Genomic DNA, 19216 nt, shown 5'->3' with positions numbered 1-19216 from the left:
ACGCCCCCAAATAAATGTATAATCCAGAACCATCTCAAGAATGTCTTCTTTTTATAATTAGGACATTTCTACATGAGTTCATACTATCTATATGTATTTGCTACAATAATAATCTCTTGAGTTATTAGTCAGATTATCTTTTCTGAGTTAATAATCTCATACCCTCTCTAATCTTTTATACTTGAGTACTTTACATTTCATTTCACCTACTATTTTTTTATAAAAAATTTTAAAGTCATTTATTTTTTATCACCCTTTTTCCACCACTTACTTCTTATTATGATTAATCGTTCCATCATGTCGTTTACTTTCTCTAATTTTTCTCATCTATTAATATGTGTCACTCCTGATTTCTATCTGACATTTTCATTAATGATCATATAACGTTTTCATTTTCGTTTATCACATCATATCCCACTATTTTGTTTCCATTTTGTTCAACCTGTTCCAATTTTGCTGGTTATATTACTATTGATCACTTTATCATCTTGTATTATTGATATTATATTATCAATGTTTGGGTATTTATTAAATTTACATTTCATATACTAAATTTTAGTTCGCTAACTCTCAATTCTTATATTCTAGAATATTTCTTCACATTTCTAATTTTATTGTTAACTTCTCTTTGGAGGTATCTAAGATCACTAACAAATATCGTGCACAATTTATTTTGTTATTTAATTTATGATTATTGCAAATAAGCATGGATTTAACACATATTCTTGGTGCAATACTATATTTATGAAAAAATTGTTAGTGTAACTACGTATTTTATGAAATTTTAAATTTTGTATTAATGTACATATTTAAATAATTTTTATGATTTGGAAGAAAATTTATTTTCTTTGTATGGCCTTGCAAATTATATCGTGGATCCTATCATAAAGTATTGGAGGATTTGGTAAACTATATTGTGAAAAAATATGGTTATTTAAAAGTTTAATTGATTTTAATGTTTGATAATTTATTCATAATTTTTTACCTTCAAAGAATGTAAAAAAATGGTTTAGAGAAATCGTGTGATAAGGTGATCTCTTAACAAAAATTTAATTCTTAATATAAGATTAAGATATATATATATATATATATATATATATATATATATATATATTTTAGTTTTTTCTATGCATTTATAAAATATCAACAAGTTCCTCAATCTAGTGATTAATAAGAAGAGTCTACGAGTGTGAGTTGCAAGGATAAATAATAATAAAAAAAAGGACAAGGTTTGTCCTCTACTCTACTGTTGTCTAATTATAAATACATACATAGTCAGTAATTACAAAATTAAGAAAATAATAAATAAGAAAATTGGAAAGAGTGATTGAATTTTATTCCAAACAAAGTTATTATTCTTATTTATCATTTTCTTAATTTTGTAATTATAAGTTATTTGTACATTTGTGATTGAATTAGTAAATAGAAATGACCTCTTCACTTGTGAGTAGATAAGTCTTGTCTTAATAAAAATGCTACTCCTTTGTTTTAAAAGAGTTGAATACATTGAAACTATGACTCACAAAATTTTTAAAGTATCTAATTATTTTAGGATGGTGAGTAATATTTAATAGAAAAACAATGACAAATATAGTGAGATTGTCCCGTAATGGGCTTACTCAGAAGGCAAAAAAGAGAAAGGACAACAAAAAAAGAGCTTCGAACCCACTTTTCAGATTAGCTCGGCCCATTTTTGAGCACACTTCGTTTGAGAGAGAGAAGCCGAGGAAGTGACTAGTGAGGATCGAGGAATCTATAGAGTATAGACTATAGTATATAGTTAGTTTGGTATACACAACACAGTATACAGTATATACCACAACGTATAGATATAGATTATAGATATAGAGGGAGAAGAAAGTAGATTGAGAGGAGAGAATGGATAAGGTACAGTGTCTCTGCTAACCTGCCACTGTTGAAGAGACGCCATGGCTAGTCTAGCTCGCACCTTACCCTTCAATCCCCTCTTTCCCTCCAGACCTAGAGCACAGCCACTTTCTCTCTCCTCATTTGATTCAAATCTCTTCGGCCTCCACCTATACAACCCTAATCTCGTCAATTCCAACTCCCTCATCCATGCGGCCTACTCCTCCTCCGCCCATCACGGCTCCATCTCCGCCCGCTACGGCGGAGGCTCTTCACGGTTCGGCGGCGGCGACTATAGGCGGTCTAGAGACGCTCGGCAGAGCAGCAACGAAGATGATCAAGCTCTCGATATATCCACCATCAAGTACTGTTAAAATTCAATACGAACTCAAGAATTTGAACCTGTTGTTTGAACTTGCTTTGAATTCGTCCTAAACTCAATTTTAGCACATAATTGACTTGGAATTCTGATGTATTTGTTTATGTGATCGTTTGGAATAGGTCAGCTACTGTGAGACTCATCGATGAACGTCAGAATATGGTTAGTATTTTGGAAATTTATTTAAAGTTGAATTTCTAATTTTAGGTATTCATTGAAATTGAATCTTTTGATCCACTAAATTTTATGCTGGACTTCGTAATTGTAGGTTGGAGTGGTTTCTAAAAGCGAGGCTGTTAAAATGGCTGAAGATGCTGAACTTGACCTGGTATGTTCTCATCACTGAAATTTGGACTCTTTGTTTTCCATGCCTCATACAATATTTGATATTCTAACTTTGTCTTGAGAGTTTCCTCTTATTCTCTTATAAAACGAATTTAAGTATTATTTGCATAATGTAAGATTCACATTTTGTACAATATGGAAAACCTATTTGTGTGGTTGAAAGGAGGGCAAAGAATGCATTTTTGTTTGCTGGTTTCTGCAACTGTGTCTTTTTATCGAGTTCTGGGTAATTTTTTAAAATCTGGATGTGGAATTGCACGTGGGAGCCAACTGTAGAACACCTAAAGATGCTACAGAACCAGGAGGATAAAAAACTTTGAAGGCAAATCAAGAAAATAACCAAAAAAAAAAATCTGTAAAACATTAATCTCAGTATTAGCAGCGTTATTCACTGAAACACACCAGCCCATGACATGCTGTTATTGGCCTAGCTATAATCAGGAGGTTTTATTCTCTAGATATTTCTTTAGTCAATTCTTCTTCATATCCTACCAATTCATATGGTCTTGAAAAAATTTTTAATTTAAAGAATTTCAATTAAATGTTAAGTTAATTGATTTTTCCACTTGGTTAATCATCTTTGGCCCTCAGGTTTGATCTTTGAGATAAATGAACCTAATCCTTCACATCAAAGATCTTCTCCTAAATGAAAAAGAAGCCTGGTTGAAGCACGCAGGGCATATACTCTCTTGCTAGATAGTCTTTGTCTAGCTAAGAAGCACGGACACGGATACGGGACACGGATACGACACGACACAGACACGGCGACACGGCAAATCCAAAAAAATTAGGACACGGACACGGCGAATAGTGTATATATATATATATATATATATATCAGCATTAATAATTTTTAAAAAAAAACACTGATATGTTTAGGTTGGAATATATATATATATCACTGATATGTTAGTATATATATATATCAGCATCTTTAGGACACGGACACGGCGAATTGTGGCATCTTTAGGTTAGTATATATATATATATCAACATCTTTAGGGTAGTACAAAACAAAAAATAGAACATATCAGCATTAAAAATTAAAAAAAAAAAAAAAAAAAAAAAATTAACATATCAGAATTAAAAATTTAAAAAAAAAAAAAAAATTCCAGAAAAGTGTGTCCGAGCCGTGTCCGAGCTGTCTGAGCCGTGTCCGAGCTGTCTGAGCCGTGTCCGTGGCGTGTCCGAGCCGTGTCCGAAAATAAAAAAAAAATAAAAAAATTCCAGACACGTTTTTTGGCGTGTCCGACACGTGTCGGGGCGTGTCCGATGCGTGTCCGTGTCCGACACGTGTCGGACACGGATTCTTCGCCCATTTTAGAGTGTCCGTGCTTCCTAGTTGTCTAGATAAGGATATATTATTTCATCTTCCTCATCATGTTTATATTCGTTTGAAACTTCGCATGTGTAGTATGGCACACACTCCCTTCATCGAAAAATCATAGTTTTCTCTTCCTCAAGCACATCTCCTGTGCTACTAATACGTACATTTCCATGGCGGGCAGTAGCACCGGAGGATGTACCTGTGAATCTCAGCATTTATTATCCTTGACATTAATGTTTATTGGCTAATCATTTTTATGCAGTACCTTACCAAAACCTCAATTTGTTTCCTTTTACCACATATTTTTCTTCGTTCAAAGTTCCAAAATTTTTTTCAGTGGCTGTGTCTGTGCAAACTTTAACTCTTTTAACCAGAAGAAGAATTGAGCTTTGTTATGATGCCTTTCCTAATCACGTGTTTCAGACTAGGAAGTTTTATTAGACTGGATTGTATGCAAAAGTGTTGTACCATCTTTTAACGAATTGGCTGTTTCAATTTTGGTTTTATATGCAATTCATCGGAATTAATAAATTATTCAGGTGTTTTAGTGGGAAAAGTTATGAAACTGGTCCTTCATTGAAACTGCTCGACTCCGTCCCATAAAATTATATGATATCTTAAAATAGCCAAAGTCCAACACTCCAAGTCTCCAGACCATATCCGTTCTAATAAGATATGATGTATAGAGATAAATGAAACCCTACCACCATTAAACAACGAATCATATTTACAGAAGTTAAAGGGGAAAAAATCATTTGATTATCTATATGTTTGTATAAAGATATAGATGTGTAATAGATTGCAGATACCCCAACCCAGCCTCAATCTAACAGAGTTCGATTGCTTTTTTTTTTTACCTGCTAAAGCCTGCCCGAGCTTTAGAAGATGCTACATTGTTACCCAAGCCTGGCTAAGTTCAGGTTTAACCTGTCCGAGTTTGGCCCTGTTTACTTTAATCATTTTATATATATTTGTAAATTCTAAATGCTCCATGGCTAAACTGGCATCCCTCTGCTTCCTATCATAGTATCATGTGATCTCGTATTCTTTTTGCTATTGCCTACTGTCATCCTATGGAACTCTGAAGTTTTTGGTTGCATACTTCTTTGGCACAAATTTAAATTTTGGTTTTCCTTTTTTTTTTTTGCCCTTTTCCTTTTACTGTCTGGTTAGAAAATTACGTGGAAAAAAACATTAATGGGAACACTGAAAGTGCCCATTGATTTGAAATTGCATACCTCTATCTAAGTTAGGATATAATCATTGACTATGACAGAATATTGCTTGCATAAAGGATTTACATCTCATTTTTCTCGCATATGCATCTGGTCATGCTTCTATCTGTTTCCTAAATAAGATTGCGACTGTTTTGTCCTTTCAGTTTTAAGTGTAAGTGGAATGTATAATATTGTTAATTGGCTAGACTGAAAGCAAGTGTTATTTGGTATAAAACCATGAACTTAATAATTGAGTTTAGGGTTCCTGAACTACTGAGCCTAATGTTGTCTTGTATGGGTTTATGGCTTTTCAGTTTATCTGGACCCATTTATTTTTAAATATCTTCTAGGTGATAGTTCTGGGAAATTTGCAGCTATGATTGGGTGCTTCAATTCTGTAGAATTGATTAATTGTTTAGTTGTAGAACAATTAAGGATTTCCTATTGAGCTTCTTATACGACATAAGGATAATGCTAGCATTTATTTTACTGCTTGCAGGTAATATTATCACCAGATGCAGATCCTCCAGTTGTCAGACTAATGGATTACAAGTACGATGTATTCACATCATTATCTTTCTTTTTCTTTTTCTATTTTATTATTTATTTTTTGACTGGGTGAATGCTTTTCATGCTGCTATAAAAATCTGTAACCAATGTGAGTTTGAGTTTAAGTTGACGGGGCTTGTGTGAAGAAGTGTAAGCAGGTCCCCTTATTTGGTATATTTCATGTGTAAATAAATAATCATAGTTAATAGGACATTGAGTTATTTGTTAAAAAACAAGTGAAAATTTTGAAGCTCTGCAAGTTGACATGTATAGTGAGTTGGTTTCTGAGGTAAACATTCCATGATTGCAACTCTCTCTCTCTCTCTCTTTCTCTCTCTCTATCTTTTGAGTCTACCGTGAATCATGGTATCTCAAATTTTATAAACTCTGAATTCTTTTTCACTCTTGTTATGACCTTTCCTGTATGTTACCAGTATTGCTAATGGCATACATACTATATTATCATGAGTGTTGTGTTTAGAGAATTCATGGAGCACATATTTTTTTAATATGTTTATGTTGTCTGTATATTATTGTTATCATTAACATCTAGTTTTAGATTACATTTTAAAAACCTACACATTAACTAGCATTGAGAGAAAAAAAGAAAAAAGAAAAAGTGTTCATTGCATGGACAGACCAAAGTTAAAGGTATTGAAGTGAATGCCCTACGTCTTGTCAATTGTTGAATGTGAAAGCATATTAATTTTACTTATCTCATCTCATCTCACAGCAAATATAAATATGAACTGCAAAAGAAGAAAAGAGAACAGCAGAAGAAAAGCTCTGGTGAATGTCTTTTCTGTTTAGAGTTTGCTGTTTTTCTCTGATTCATATATAAATATTCAATTACAAGAAAAGATACTGATGAACGTGTACGCCTGAATGTCAGCAAATCGGATGGATTTGAAGGAGCTTAAGATGGGGTAAAATATTTAGTCTTACAATCACAATTTATCTTCTTTTTGTATATTTATTTATTTTTTGTTTGATTCTCTGGTTCTCGATACAAGTTACTGCTTGCTGCTTTTACATATTTCTTTTATCCTGCCGCCTTTAATTTTTAGCAAAGTTCATTATCTTTGTAATTCGTGAATATGAGTGTCTTTAGTGTTTGACATGAGCAAAAAAGAGCACGGGAGGTGTGATTCCAATAAAGTACCATATCTGGTTTATAACCGACCCCACAACCCAAAAAAAAAAAAAAAGGGAAAAAGAAAAAAATATATTATATGCCGATCAGGAATCCAAATCATAAATTTGGGAAATTTGGTTAATCTCCTTACCTGAAAAACTTATAAAGTAATGCCCTTTTGTTTATCAAGGGAAGTGTAGTGGTTTATGAATAATCCTGTAGTGGTTGATAAGAAAATTTGAGGGTGGGCTTTGAAGCAACGGTAAGGCTGCTTCATTGTGAACTAGAGGTCAAGGGTTCAAGCACTGTGCTAGCCCTGGTTAATTAGAAAATTTATGTGGTATAGAAACTAAATTGTGGTCATCCCTTTTGAGTAATTGATATAAGACCAGGCTTGCCTTACTGCATTCTGGAGGAGGTGTGTACCACCTTTCCCTTGTTTGCGCATCACATCTATTTATGATTTAGGTAGCAGCGTACTGTATATATTGAACTTCTGAGTTGGCGAATTATTATTTTGATTGAGGTGGCATTACGGTGTATCTTCATTACCTTACATTTTCAACCAATTCCATTACTTAATTGCTTTTACATTTCAGAATGAATGAAAGGTTGAGGGTTCAAGTCTCCCCAAGAGCATTGTGGGAGTTCTTTTCCTGGGGACACGCACACAAAAAAAAGAAGCTCCTCTTAGATTTTATTTTGTTGCCAAATTTATGTTATGGTATGTGGGCTTTTGGAATTTGGGGTACTGAAAGTTTCCCTGATAAATTGTTGAGATGGGTCTAGGAATATGCTATTCTGACATGAACTTGCGCCGAAATTGAATGTTCAACTCTGCATGAGTTACCAACAATAGATATAAAATTCAATAAAATTTGAGAGAACTATATTAAAATTTTTTTTCCCCCAACTATTGTTGGTCTCAATTGACTTTTCTATGTTCCTTCTATTTCATTTTGTAACTTAAATGTTTTTGTAATCTAACAATATCTTGGACTATATTGCATTTATTCAATGTCAAATCCTTCCAAAAAAAGTCAGAATTTGAAACGAAGAATATTTAAAAGTTATTTTACTCAGTTAAATTAATAAACTATTTAAGATTTAATAAAAAAAAATAAGTCATAAAAGAAATCATACATCTGCTCAATGATTAAATAACTCAGAAGTACTGTTGGACACTCTCTCTCTCTCTCCCCATTTTTATGTTTCAAATTACATCATTTTTTAAATAACCTATTCCAAATGCAATTTAAGTTCTTTATTAAAATGCTGATTCATACATTCTTTTTGCTGCTTATTATATTTATGTTGTGTTTTAATTTCTATCTTTGGGTTTCACTGACAGTTACAATATTGATGTGCACGATTATACTGTGCGTCTGAAAGCTGCAAAGAAGTTTTTGAAAGATGGCGACAAGGTTGCTTGAGTTTTATTGTGATGTCAGCATTTATCTGCACACATATGCAGAAGTATAATATGCTGTCAAAATTTAAGATATTGAGCTATTCTGTTTAATTCCTGCAGGTTAAGGTTATAGTGAACTTGAAGGGCCGTGAAAATGAGTTCAGGAATAATGCAATAGAGCTTCTCATGCGTTTCCGGACTGATGTTGGGGAGGTAGACTTTATATTTTATCTTTATGTTGGCAGGACGACGGTGCACATTATTTTTAAATGTCAAGTATTACTTATTTCCATATCACGTTATAACATTGAGTACGATGCATCAATAATAAATTGTAAGATATTGAACAAAGAAGTGTGGAAATTGAACTAAGATATGGATCTAGGCTCATCACTGGTTGTAGGCTTAAAATTTTAAACCAGTGCTTAATAATAATTCGTGAAAGCCTCATCCGAATTGTTTAGGATTACAGCTGTGGGATCATTTTTATACTGAATTGTGGTTCATATCAAGGGTAATATAGGAGAGGGGAAGACCAGAAGTACTATGGGTCGAGTCAGCAAGTAAAGATGTGGCAGAATATGGTTTGATGGAGGCTATGACTTCAGATGGAGCGAAATGGAGAAACAAGATCCATGTAGCTGACACCAAGGAGTAGGAAAAAGGCTTTGTTGAGTTGAATCCAGCTATATAAACAATTTTCATTTAATTCCAGGATGTATTGCTCATTTTAGTCAGTCACATTTGAATATCACATAGAATTAGAATTCTTAAATTTTTTAAGCTTCTCTTTTATAAATTTAAGGGAAAAATGGAGCCATTACAAAAGTTATTCGTTTCCCACCATGAGTATATTATCTCATAGGAAAAATAAAAAACTAGTGCTTTCAGCAATACAATGTGCTTTAATGTGCCTACTATTTGCTTTGTGGAGTTTATGAACTGTTTCTCTGGGATGCTCAGGCACTTGAGCGCACTCAGCCATTACTCATCCGATGGCTTTGAGCTATAAGTTTGGTATCAAAGATCGTTTCAGCTGTATTGTTTCTAAACTTTTGTATGATATTTGTCAACTAAAATGTGAATCTATGAATGGCTAGTTATTTGGAGTGAAATATCTTCTTTGGCCGGGACACCCATGGTTAACTTCTAACCGAAACTCATCTAGATTCGTGCATTATTAAGCCATTTGGTGTCTTTACATGTTCTTCATACCTCTTGGTTTTGCTTGTTTTGGCTTTACTTTCTGTGGAAACTTTAATGCATATAGTTATACATAATGGGTTCGGTGCTGCATTTTGCAGCTTGCAACCGAGGAGGCCAAGAACTTAAGAGACAGGAACATGTTTATAGTTTTGATTCCAAATAAGGTGGTTGCACAGAAAGCTCAAGAATCACTAAAGAAAAAGGAAAAGTCAGCAGTGAATGAAGTCTCAGCTGGTGTTTGAGTGTGCCGAAAACTTTATGATGGTTTTCAAGGTAGAACATTCCGCAGACGATCTTTGCTTGAAAATTTTCTCCTAGACCAGAGATCTCGCAATCTTGTATAGCATTAGTTAATATAACCTGGACAAGTAATTTGTTTTTGCTCTTGTTAAAACAAGTAGGTTTCTGGTTAATTGTAATAGTGTCTGATAGGAGCATATGGTGCTTCTTCTGACTGCAGATATGATCAATTCACATGTTTGTTAATTAGTTTCTCAACTGTCGATCAGAAACCGTAGCTAATAGATGATGCATCAACTTGCGAACTAAAGACTCTTGTGGAGAATGACATTTGTGAAGAACTGATTCGAAGTACAGGCTCTGAGGGTCCATTTCTTATAGCATCTGAAATCAGTTTTTTCATTCAGGTAATAGTACAAATTCAAGATGGTAGTGAATGTTGCCCTAGTTTCTAGATATCATTTGTGTAAATGGCTTGAAATGAAGTTGATAGAACTGCTAATCCTCATTGTCCGTGTCATACATACAGACATTTCACAGGAATACAGGCGAAGTTTTATGCATGATGATTAGACTGCATTTGTACCATTGCATGGCACTATGCTTAGGTTGACGTGTGTAAAGATGTGGATTTGTGTTTGAGAACATCCATTTTGTAAAATCAGTGGCAATGGTTATCGTTTAGTATTGAGTAATGACCTTTTAGACGAATTGTTTTTACTACAACAACAATCAAGCCTTTTTCCAATTATTTGGATCCGCTACACGGATTCATGTTTCCATTCCTTTTAGACCGAATTATTTTTATGTGGTTAAAATGTGAGGATGCCTCAACATGGACCCGAACTGACTACCTTATTTATGAAAAAGGGTGTGGCGGTTGGGGCTACGCTGTCTGGTTGACACAGAGGGGCCAACTTACCAACCTAATAAGGTGTGTATATGACTTGGTTTGGAAGTTCTTGTATTTCAAGGGTTCTTTTCCTTCGAAAATTTCTCTTCACATGATGGAGTAATGTTATATGAAGTAATTATTATTATTATTCTTATTATTTTTTGAAAAAACAGAAAGAAAGAAAGAAAAGAAAAACAAAAAGAATGTTAAATAAAGTATCAGGTTGGTGGACAGTTGAATGGGACCAACATAAAGGGGAGGTTATGGGTCTTTGAATCTCAACTTGTTTGGTAAATGTGTTGAAATTTGAAAATATCTAAACCCAACTCTAGATTTCCTTGGCATAAGTTGGGATTGCACATCACCATTTTATGTATGTAATGTATATAAAAAATCCAATGGGAGGGGCCGGATGGGAATGATGTTTCATTATTTTTCAGCTAGATTTGGAAGTTAAGAACTACCTATGGTTTAAGACTAACCAGTTTATCTAATTACTTTGATTTTTCAAAGGCAAAAGTTAGCATTGAAGCAACAATGACAACAAGAAAAGGACAACAAAGGGAAATTGTGCAAATTGCAAAAGCAAGCAATTATGCCTCTTATTTTTTCAACTGGTACTGTCATGCACAATTGTAAGTCATCATAGGTGATGTTAACCAAGGAAGAAACTATATAATCTCTCTCTTTTAACCTAATTGATTACATGATCTTTAAAATGGTATTATTCAATTGGTTTTCTCATAGGCTAAGAAAATTAAAGATAAATTTTTAATCGAATATTTACTAAACAAGAAAAGATATTTGCAACTATCTAAGTCAAGGTTTTGATTTTTTTTTTTTTTTCTTTTTCTTAGAAAACGTGTATTGGCCTCACAATACATGCACAATTCAAATCAGGATTGCGGTTCGAAAGTAAGACCTCAAGAACTTACCTCCCGAATCCCTAATAACGCCGCTATACCCCCAGAGACTAAGTCAAAGTTCTGATTAGTAACTTAAAATTCTCGCATTTTAAGTAAAATTTGTTCCTTTATGTCATACCCCAACTAGTTATAGTTTAATTAGGGTCAAAATAAAGGTTGCCCTTAAACTTGTGACGAATGTGCCATGGTACTACCACCTCAGATAGGTTGCTACAATTAATGCAAAGGAAAAGTTACTGTGTGATGAGCCATGGTTGAGTTGTCCAGATAAATAAAAATTTAATCACGAGATATCATTAAATTCTAAGTTGTTAACTGCTGTGGTCTTTAAGGAAATCTGAGGAATATCAAAGAGATGATTTGGACGAAATAACCAACAATAAAACGTGAAAGGTGGTCGTTGGATAAAGCAGCTGCGTCACTGTGTGTGTGAGAGAGAGAGGATGCATGGTAGTTGAGATGGACGAAGCTTAACTTCAAGGCAATGGAGACTCTGCAACCAACACCCAACACCCATATGTGGACACATTAGGTATGAGAGAGATATAACTACTAATACTATCTCTCAAGACTCTCATACCTTCATTGATTCATTAAAAAGAACCCCCTACTCACCACCACTCTCCTCAGCCTCAGATCGATCATTCTCACCACCACCATCTCCATCCATCATGGAAGCCAGTGCCGGACTCGTCGCTGGTTCTCATAACCGTAACGAGCTTGTTGTCATTCATGGCCATGAAGAGGTGACAAAACATATATATATATATATATATATATATATATATATATATATATATTTTAAATATATATTTTTAATATACTGGGACACTGGACTAATAAGATGTTTGGTATTGTTGTTGTTGCAGCCCAAGCCTTTGAAGGATTTGAATGGTCAAGTTTGTGAGATATGTGGTGATGAGATTGGTCTCACTGTTGACGGAGATCTGTTTGTGGCCTGCAATGAGTGTGGTTTTCCGGTGTGCCGGCCATGCTATGAGTATGAAAGGAGAGAAGGGAGCCAACTATGCCCCCAATGCAAGACCAGATACAAACGCCTAAAAGGTAGGTATTTACATATATATATATATATATATAGGTGTAACAAGCTAGTCCTTAATTTTTTGCACCACTACATATGAGTCGAACAATTTACACAAAAGTACTGCATCGACTTGTATAAACCACAGTCTTGTATGAAATACTACTGAATCAAACTTCTTGAACAAGTGAAGATAGTGTTCATCAAATGGAAACAAGTTAGCTGCTGATTTTATTTATTTATTTATTTTTTTAATTTTAAATTAAAAAAAAACTAAGGGAGTCCAAGGGTGGCGGGAGATGAGGATGAAGAAGATGTGGACGATATCGAGCATGAATTCAAAATCGACGACGAACAAAACAAGAACAAACATATTGCAGAAGCCATGCTTCATGGCAAGATGAGCTATGGAAGAGGTCCTGAAGACGATGATAATGCCCAATACCCACCTGTTATTGCCGGTGTACGGTCTCGCCAGGTGAGCAAAATCAACACACACACACACACACACACACACACACACATATATATCATATGAAAAAATATATATATTATCTATCTGAGACCTCCTTTGCATTGATTTTGATCCAAGAATTACACGAATTAAGAGACTATCCAATTATGCATGCATGCAGGTGAGTGGGGAGTTTCCAATATCAAATCATGCTCATGTAGAGCAGATGATGCCTTCTTCACTAAATAAACGTGTGCATCCGTATCCCGTATCCGAGCCCGGTATGCTTCCATATATATCAATTACAAACTCTTCTCAGAAACATTACATTAATTTTCACACACATTTATTGATGTACAAATCAAACAGGGAGTGCAAGATGGGATGAAAAGAAAGAGGGAGGTTGGAGAGAGAGAATGGATGATTGGAAAATGCAGCAAGGCAATCTGGGGCCAGAACCTGATGACTTGAATGATCCCGACATGGCCATGTATGTAACAAATTAGTTATATCAGTATCGTCATATATATATATATATACATGACTCAAATAAACTATTTGTCCACAGAATTCATATAAGAACCAATTTCAAAACAATCACTAGCATTTCATTACTTCAAAAACTGTTGTATTCAATATAGTTTGTATGAACTGTCAGCATGAGAGACAACAAATTAATTTCTTTCATATAAATTCGTAAATGAAACTAACTGAAAATTGATGAATTCGGCCTCCAACTTCAGTTCTGAACTTAAAATTTGTAAATTAAACTGATGCAGGGTGGATGAAGCTAGACAGCCACTCTCAAGGAAAGTGCCAATTGCATCCAGCAAGATCAACCCTTACCGAATGATCATTGTGACTCGGCTTTTTGTTTTAGCCATCTTCCTCCGGTACAGACTCTTGAACCCAGTGCATGATGCAATCGGGCTCTGGCTAACCTCTGTTGCCTGTGAGATTTGGTTTGCCATTTCATGGATCCTAGATCAGTTCCCAAAATGGTATCCCATTGATCGCGAGACTTACCTTGATCGTCTCTCTCTCAGGTATAACACTTAAACACACTTTCGCAGCACGTACTTCAAATCATCATCATCATCGCCGCCTTTATCACAAGTATAGATTGCTCTGCAAATTAATGTATTAATACAAATTTGTAATGCAGGTACGAGAGGGAAGGCGAACCAAACATGCTTGCTCAAGTAGATATCTTTGTCAGTACTGTGGATCCGATGAAGGAACCCCCTCTAGTTACAGCTAACACAGTTCTGTCAATCTTAGCAATGGACTATCCTGTTGATAAAACCTCATGCTACATTTCTGATGATGGTGCTTCAATGCTTTCCTTCGAATCACTCTCTGAAACTGCAGAATTCGCTCGAAAATGGGTTCCCTTCTGTAAGAAATTTGCCATAGAGCCTCGGGCACCAGAGATGTACTTTTCTTCTAAAATTGATTATCTGAAGGACAAGGTCCAGCCTACATTTGTCAAAGAGCGGCGAGCTATGAAGGTTTTGATCTAATTACCTTGATTTCCTCATCCCTGGTTATAAAATGAAGCTATTTGAACTAAAATACCATTTCTTGGTGTGTGTGTGTGACAGAGAGAGTATGAAGAATTTAAGGTTCGCATTAATGCACTTGTTGCAAAAGCCACGAAGGTTCCTCCAGAAGGGTGGATCATGCAAGATGGGACACCATGGCCAGGAAATAATACTAAGGATCACCCTGGTATGATTCAAGTCTTTCTTGGTCACAGTGGGGGCCTTGATACAGAAGGAAATGAGCTTCCTCGCCTTGTCTATGTCTCTCGTGAGAAGAGGCCTGGCTTTCAACATCACAAGAAAGCTGGTGCCATGAATGCCCTGGTAATGATCAAAGCAACTTTCTGTTATTCACTTCATTCATTGCCTCAACCAACAAAAATTATAGCAAATCTTTATGTTACTCCTCTTTTCTGTCTTAACACCGTTGTGTGTGGTGCAGGGTTTATAATTTTGGTTTGTAAACCGTTACTGGTCCTGTTGTGGAAACAAAAGCACCAAATTTTATCAAAATCATATAAGTGAGATATTTCATTCATGTATACCTTAATTGCAGGTTCGCGTCTCGGGAGTTCTTACTAATGCTCCATTCATGCTGAACTTGGATTGTGACCATTACTTAAATAACAGCAAGGCAGTTAGAGAGGCAATGTGTTTCTTGATGGACCCGCAAATTGGAAAGAAGGTTTGCTATGTCCAATTCCCTCAAAGATTTGATGGCATTGACAGGAATGATAGATATGCCAACAGAAACACAGTCTTCTTTGATGTAAGTCCCTGCAAGAAATTTCACCATTAAATTGTCAGATTGTAGTCATTTTTCATCAGATTATGTGTACATACTGTTTCCATTTAATTTGTTTCACCATATGTATGATTTTATGTCCAATTATGTATATAACTATTTCTCTGATTTGGCAGATCAACATGAAAGGTCTAGATGGAATCCAGGGTCCTGTATATGTGGGCACGGGATGTGTCTTCAGAAGGCAAGCTTTATATGGCTATGAGCCACCAAAGGGTCCTAAGCGTCCGAAGATGGTGAGCTGCGACTGCTGCCCATGTTTTGGACGTCGCAAAAAGCTCCCTAAATATTCCAAACATGGTGCAAATGGAGATGCTGCGAATGTCCAAGGTTGCTACCATTCTTCACCTTGCAAATAATTACTGAATGCTGATTTAATTCTCTCCCCCCCTTTTTTTTCTTCAAATATCAATATTCCTTTTGTTCTTGTTGTCAGGATTCGATGATGACAAGGAGCTACTGATGTCCCATATGAATTTTGAAAAGAAGTTTGGGCAGTCAGCAATTTTTGTGACTTCAACTTTAATGATTGAAGGTGGTGTCCCTCCTTCCTCAAGCCCTGCAGCCTTGTTGAAAGAAGCCATTCATGTAATCAGCTGTGGATATGAAGACAAGACTGAATGGGGTATTGAGGTAATAAACAGCTAAACAACGGGCTAGTGGCCTAGCGGTATCAACCTCTTACTTTCCAAAGGGAGGTCAGGGGTTCAAGTCTCAGAAGAGAAGAGACAAGTGTGTGTGAGTACCAACTAGGAAAAAAAATAAATAAACAGCTAGAATATCAAGCACTTCTACATAGGGAAATGACATTAGTGAAAATTTTCCAAAGCTTCTAAGAAACACTAGTTATAACAACAATTCCATTCAATGTGGATTGCTTTTACCACATATTATTTCTTCATCTCTCTTAACTCAAATCTTGGCTGTGCAGTTGGGGTGGATTTATGGCTCAATTACAGAGGATATTCTAACAGGTTTCAAGATGCATTGCCGTGGATGGAGGTCCATATACTGTATGCCAAAAAGACCTGCATTTAAAGGGTCTGCTCCTATCAACCTGTCAGATCGTCTAAATCAGGTTCTTCGATGGGCTCTTGGTTCGGTTGAGATCTTTTTCAGTCGTCACAGCCCTCTTTTGTATGGCTACAAAGGAGGAAATCTCAAATGGTTGGAGCGTTTTGCGTATGTCAACACTACGGTCTATCCCTTCACATCCTTACCCCTTCTTGCCTATTGTACCCTCCCTGCCATCTGCTTGCTCACTGATAAATTCATCATGCCAGAGGTAACAATATAAAGCTTGTTCCTTCAATTTCACATAACTAACTGGGGTATGCCAGACAAAACACATGGAAACAACATTTCCCATTTCTTTGCCATGGAATTTAACACACTAAGCCATTGCTGTAAATGGTATCATGACAAAGATTGGATTATTCATCTAATATATAGGGCAATTGATTTTCACTTTCACCCTATACATGCAATGGAATTATATGATTTTAGATCCTATTACTTGAAAAGATAATGAATGCTTACATTTTCTTCTGATTTCTGACTACCTTTCCAAGTGGCTTTAGTCTTGCTAGTGAACTTATTTCATTCATTCTTGATCCAGATAAGCACCTTTGCAAGTCTCTTCTTCATATCTCTATTCATTTCCATATTCGCCACGGGCATTCTTGAGCTCAGATGGAGTGGAGTAAGCATCGAGGAATGGTGGAGAAACGAGCAATTTTGGGTCATTGGTGGTGTGTCAGCTCACCTCTTTGCCGTCATACAGGGTCTTCTCAAAGTTTTGGCTGGAATCGACACCAACTTTACCGTCACATCCAAGGCATCAGATGACGAGGACTTTGGAGAGCTATATGCTTTCAAATGGACCACTCTCCTCATCCCTCCAACCACTATCTTAATCATTAACCTTGTTGGGGTTGTGGCTGGAGTCTCTGATGCCATAAACAATGGGTACCAGTCATGGGGTCCCTTATTTGGAAAGCTCTTCTTTGCCTTTTGGGTGATTGTCCATCTATACCCATTCCTCAAAGGTCTCATGGGGAGGCAGAACAGGACACCTACTATTGTGGTTATATGGTCAGTGCTTTTGGCTTCAATCTTCTCCTTGCTTTGGGTTAGAATTGACCCATTTGTGTTGAAAACAAAGGGTCCTGATGTCAAGCAATGTGGGCTCAATTGCTGAAACATTTTTCTTTCCTATTCTTTCTGAGATCTAAACTTCTCCAGAGAATTACTTGTAAATTTTGGTGTGTTACGTGTATGGTGTATGGACCAAAAAGATGGCATTGCAGAAAAAGAAATAAATCCAGAGTGAAAGTTTTGTATATTATCATCAATTGTTCTCAGTTTTGTATCTGGATCAATGGAAAGAATTGCTTAAGATACTTTTGACAACTAATTGCCCGAGGTTTTCAATAAACTTAGTGTCTTGTGCATAAAAAAGAAAAAGAAAAAAAAAAAGTAACTTTATTTAATTGTTGTACCATTTGACAATTTAATTTGGCTCATAAACCAAAATGCAAGGAAAGGGAAGCAGTGAAACCATGGTTGTTAAAATATTCAGCATAAGAGAGAAAAATTGAAATCATGAACAACATAACCCGAACAGGAAACTAGAATGGGAATTCCTCTTCTGGAATTTATCTAAAACAGTACATTGCCAAATTGAAAGCAGATGCAGGTCAGAGCGTCCATACCTCATGAGGTTGTTTTGCTGAGTACAATGCATCTTTCAGCTGTACCAATGACTCCATTCTTTGGCTCCCTTCACCAAACAAAACCTTTTCCCTCAAGAATACCGTCAAGTCCATATCTCTTCCAGTTCCTAATGCTCATTGTCAGAAATTGGTTTGGTTCAGCCACTCAATTCTGTTTGTGGTTGTCCATTCAAAACAAACTCCTCACAAAGGATAAGCCAGCTCTCAATTACTTAATGCAACCAAATTTGTGTATTCTTTGCCTAATACAGCAGAAGATCATAATCACCTTTTCCATCGGTGCTCTTGCTCCACATTCATATGGAATTTGTTACGAGCCAAGTGTGGCTTCTACACAAGCCCTAACTAGGGGTGACCACGAATCAGATCAGATCAGTTTAGGCTAACCTAATCCAATCCGATCCCTACTTATTGGTGGAAATTGAATTCAATTCTATCCGTGAGAAGGCTTAATCTGATGTAAAGTACTGGATTGTTACTGTAACTCCTAACATTATTGCTAATCATAACCGTATTTAGTTTCTGCACAATGGCATCCAGTTGAACTCCTAACAAATGATCCAAGTGCTTCACTTGGGAACTTTTCACCTAATAATATTCCGTATTGTTAATCATAACAGTAGAACAAATCATTCAACAAATGCAAAATAGTGAAGAGCCACTGTTTGTTAGTGTGCGAAGAGTAAAGGGGGTTGTTTAGGTTTAGGGTTAAAACTTATTATTATTATTATGATACGATCCAATCCTACAGATTCTTAATTTATAAATCCGCAGTGGGGTTGAAAATCTGATCCCATCCACATGGATCGGATTGAATCGGATCTGATTCACATATTCACAGATCAAATGAACATCCCTAAACAGCTGGGATGATTTCCTCAATTGGGCATCATCAAATTAGATAAAAAAAAAAAAATAGAAATTCAGTAGAGTTCTAACACGAAACTCACCCTACCCTTGCAAGCTTTGCATACCTCATTTGGAAGGAAAGGAACCATAGAATCTTCCGCAATATCTCCTCCTCCCCTTTGAAAACCCACAATTCCATCATTGATACAGTTCGGATTCGCCCATTTTCCGAAACCATCGCAAATGATTGGAACCTACCTAGGTCATTTTTTGATCCTTCGGAGAAGAACA

The 19216-nt window shown here is 35.7% G+C and overlaps 2 protein-coding genes across 3 annotated transcripts; both read left to right on the top strand.

Annotated features, from left to right (window-relative positions):
* Nucleotides 1-1802: 1802 nt before the first annotated feature.
* LOC132279691 (translation initiation factor IF3-4, chloroplastic-like) lies at nt 1803-9933 on the top strand. Of its 2 annotated transcripts, XM_059781719.1 has the most exons (10): nt 1803-2230; nt 2368-2407; nt 2514-2573; nt 5634-5686; nt 6417-6472; nt 6576-6609; nt 8170-8242; nt 8350-8442; nt 9534-9708; nt 9896-9933. In XM_059781719.1, exons 1-9 carry the CDS (start codon nt 1929-1931, stop codon nt 9675-9677), a joined length of 855 nt encoding a protein of 284 aa, XP_059637702.1. In that variant the 5' UTR covers nt 1803-1928; the 3' UTR covers nt 9678-9708; nt 9896-9933. The 2 variants fall into 2 exon arrangements, with proteins under 2 accessions (XP_059637702.1, XP_059637700.1); XM_059781717.1 differs by having other exon boundaries at nt 9534-9933.
* Nucleotides 9934-12053: 2120 nt separating this feature from the next.
* On the top strand, nt 12054-17695 carry LOC132279689 (cellulose synthase A catalytic subunit 7 [UDP-forming]). The gene is made up of 13 exons (XM_059781715.1): nt 12054-12242; nt 12366-12561; nt 12817-13016; nt 13174-13273; nt 13362-13482; nt 13772-14038; nt 14158-14503; nt 14597-14860; nt 15093-15305; nt 15458-15671; nt 15778-15974; nt 16273-16626; nt 16960-17695. Exons 1-13 carry the CDS (start codon nt 12168-12170, stop codon nt 17539-17541), a joined length of 3129 nt encoding a protein of 1042 aa, XP_059637698.1. The 5' UTR covers nt 12054-12167; the 3' UTR covers nt 17542-17695.
* Nucleotides 17696-19216: the final 1521 nt, after the last annotated feature.

The sequence above is a fragment of the Cornus florida genome, unplaced genomic scaffold (assembly GCF_030987335.1).
Source record: "Cornus florida cultivar Cherokee Brave unplaced genomic scaffold, ASM3098733v1 CherokeeBrave_3.0.0_Hap2_Chr10, whole genome shotgun sequence".
Lineage (NCBI taxonomy): Eukaryota > Viridiplantae > Streptophyta > Magnoliopsida > Cornales > Cornaceae > Cornus > Cornus florida.
This window is presented reverse-complemented; position numbering and strand designations above follow the sequence as displayed.

Bases quoted from the DNA above. Each gene is read 5' to 3' on its own strand.
- LOC132279689 (XM_059781715.1), top strand. From the start codon at position 12,168: ATGGAAGCCAGTGCCGGACTCGTCGCTGGTTCTCATAACCGTAACGAG. The intron at 13,274-13,361 runs GTATGCTTCCAT...CAAATCAAACAG, and splicing joins GTATCCCGTATCCGAGCCCG to GGAGTGCAAGATGGGATGAA. The intron at 14,504-14,596 runs GTTTTGATCTAA...TGTGTGTGACAG, and splicing joins AAGAGCGGCGAGCTATGAAG to AGAGAGTATGAAGAATTTAA.
- LOC132279691 (XM_059781719.1), top strand. From the start codon at position 1,929: ATGGCTAGTCTAGCTCGCACCTTACCCTTCAATCCCCTCTTTCCCTCC. The intron at 6,473-6,575 runs GTGAATGTCTTT...CCTGAATGTCAG, and splicing joins ACAGCAGAAGAAAAGCTCTG to CAAATCGGATGGATTTGAAG. The intron at 8,443-9,533 runs GTAGACTTTATA...TGCATTTTGCAG, and splicing joins TCCGGACTGATGTTGGGGAG to CTTGCAACCGAGGAGGCCAA.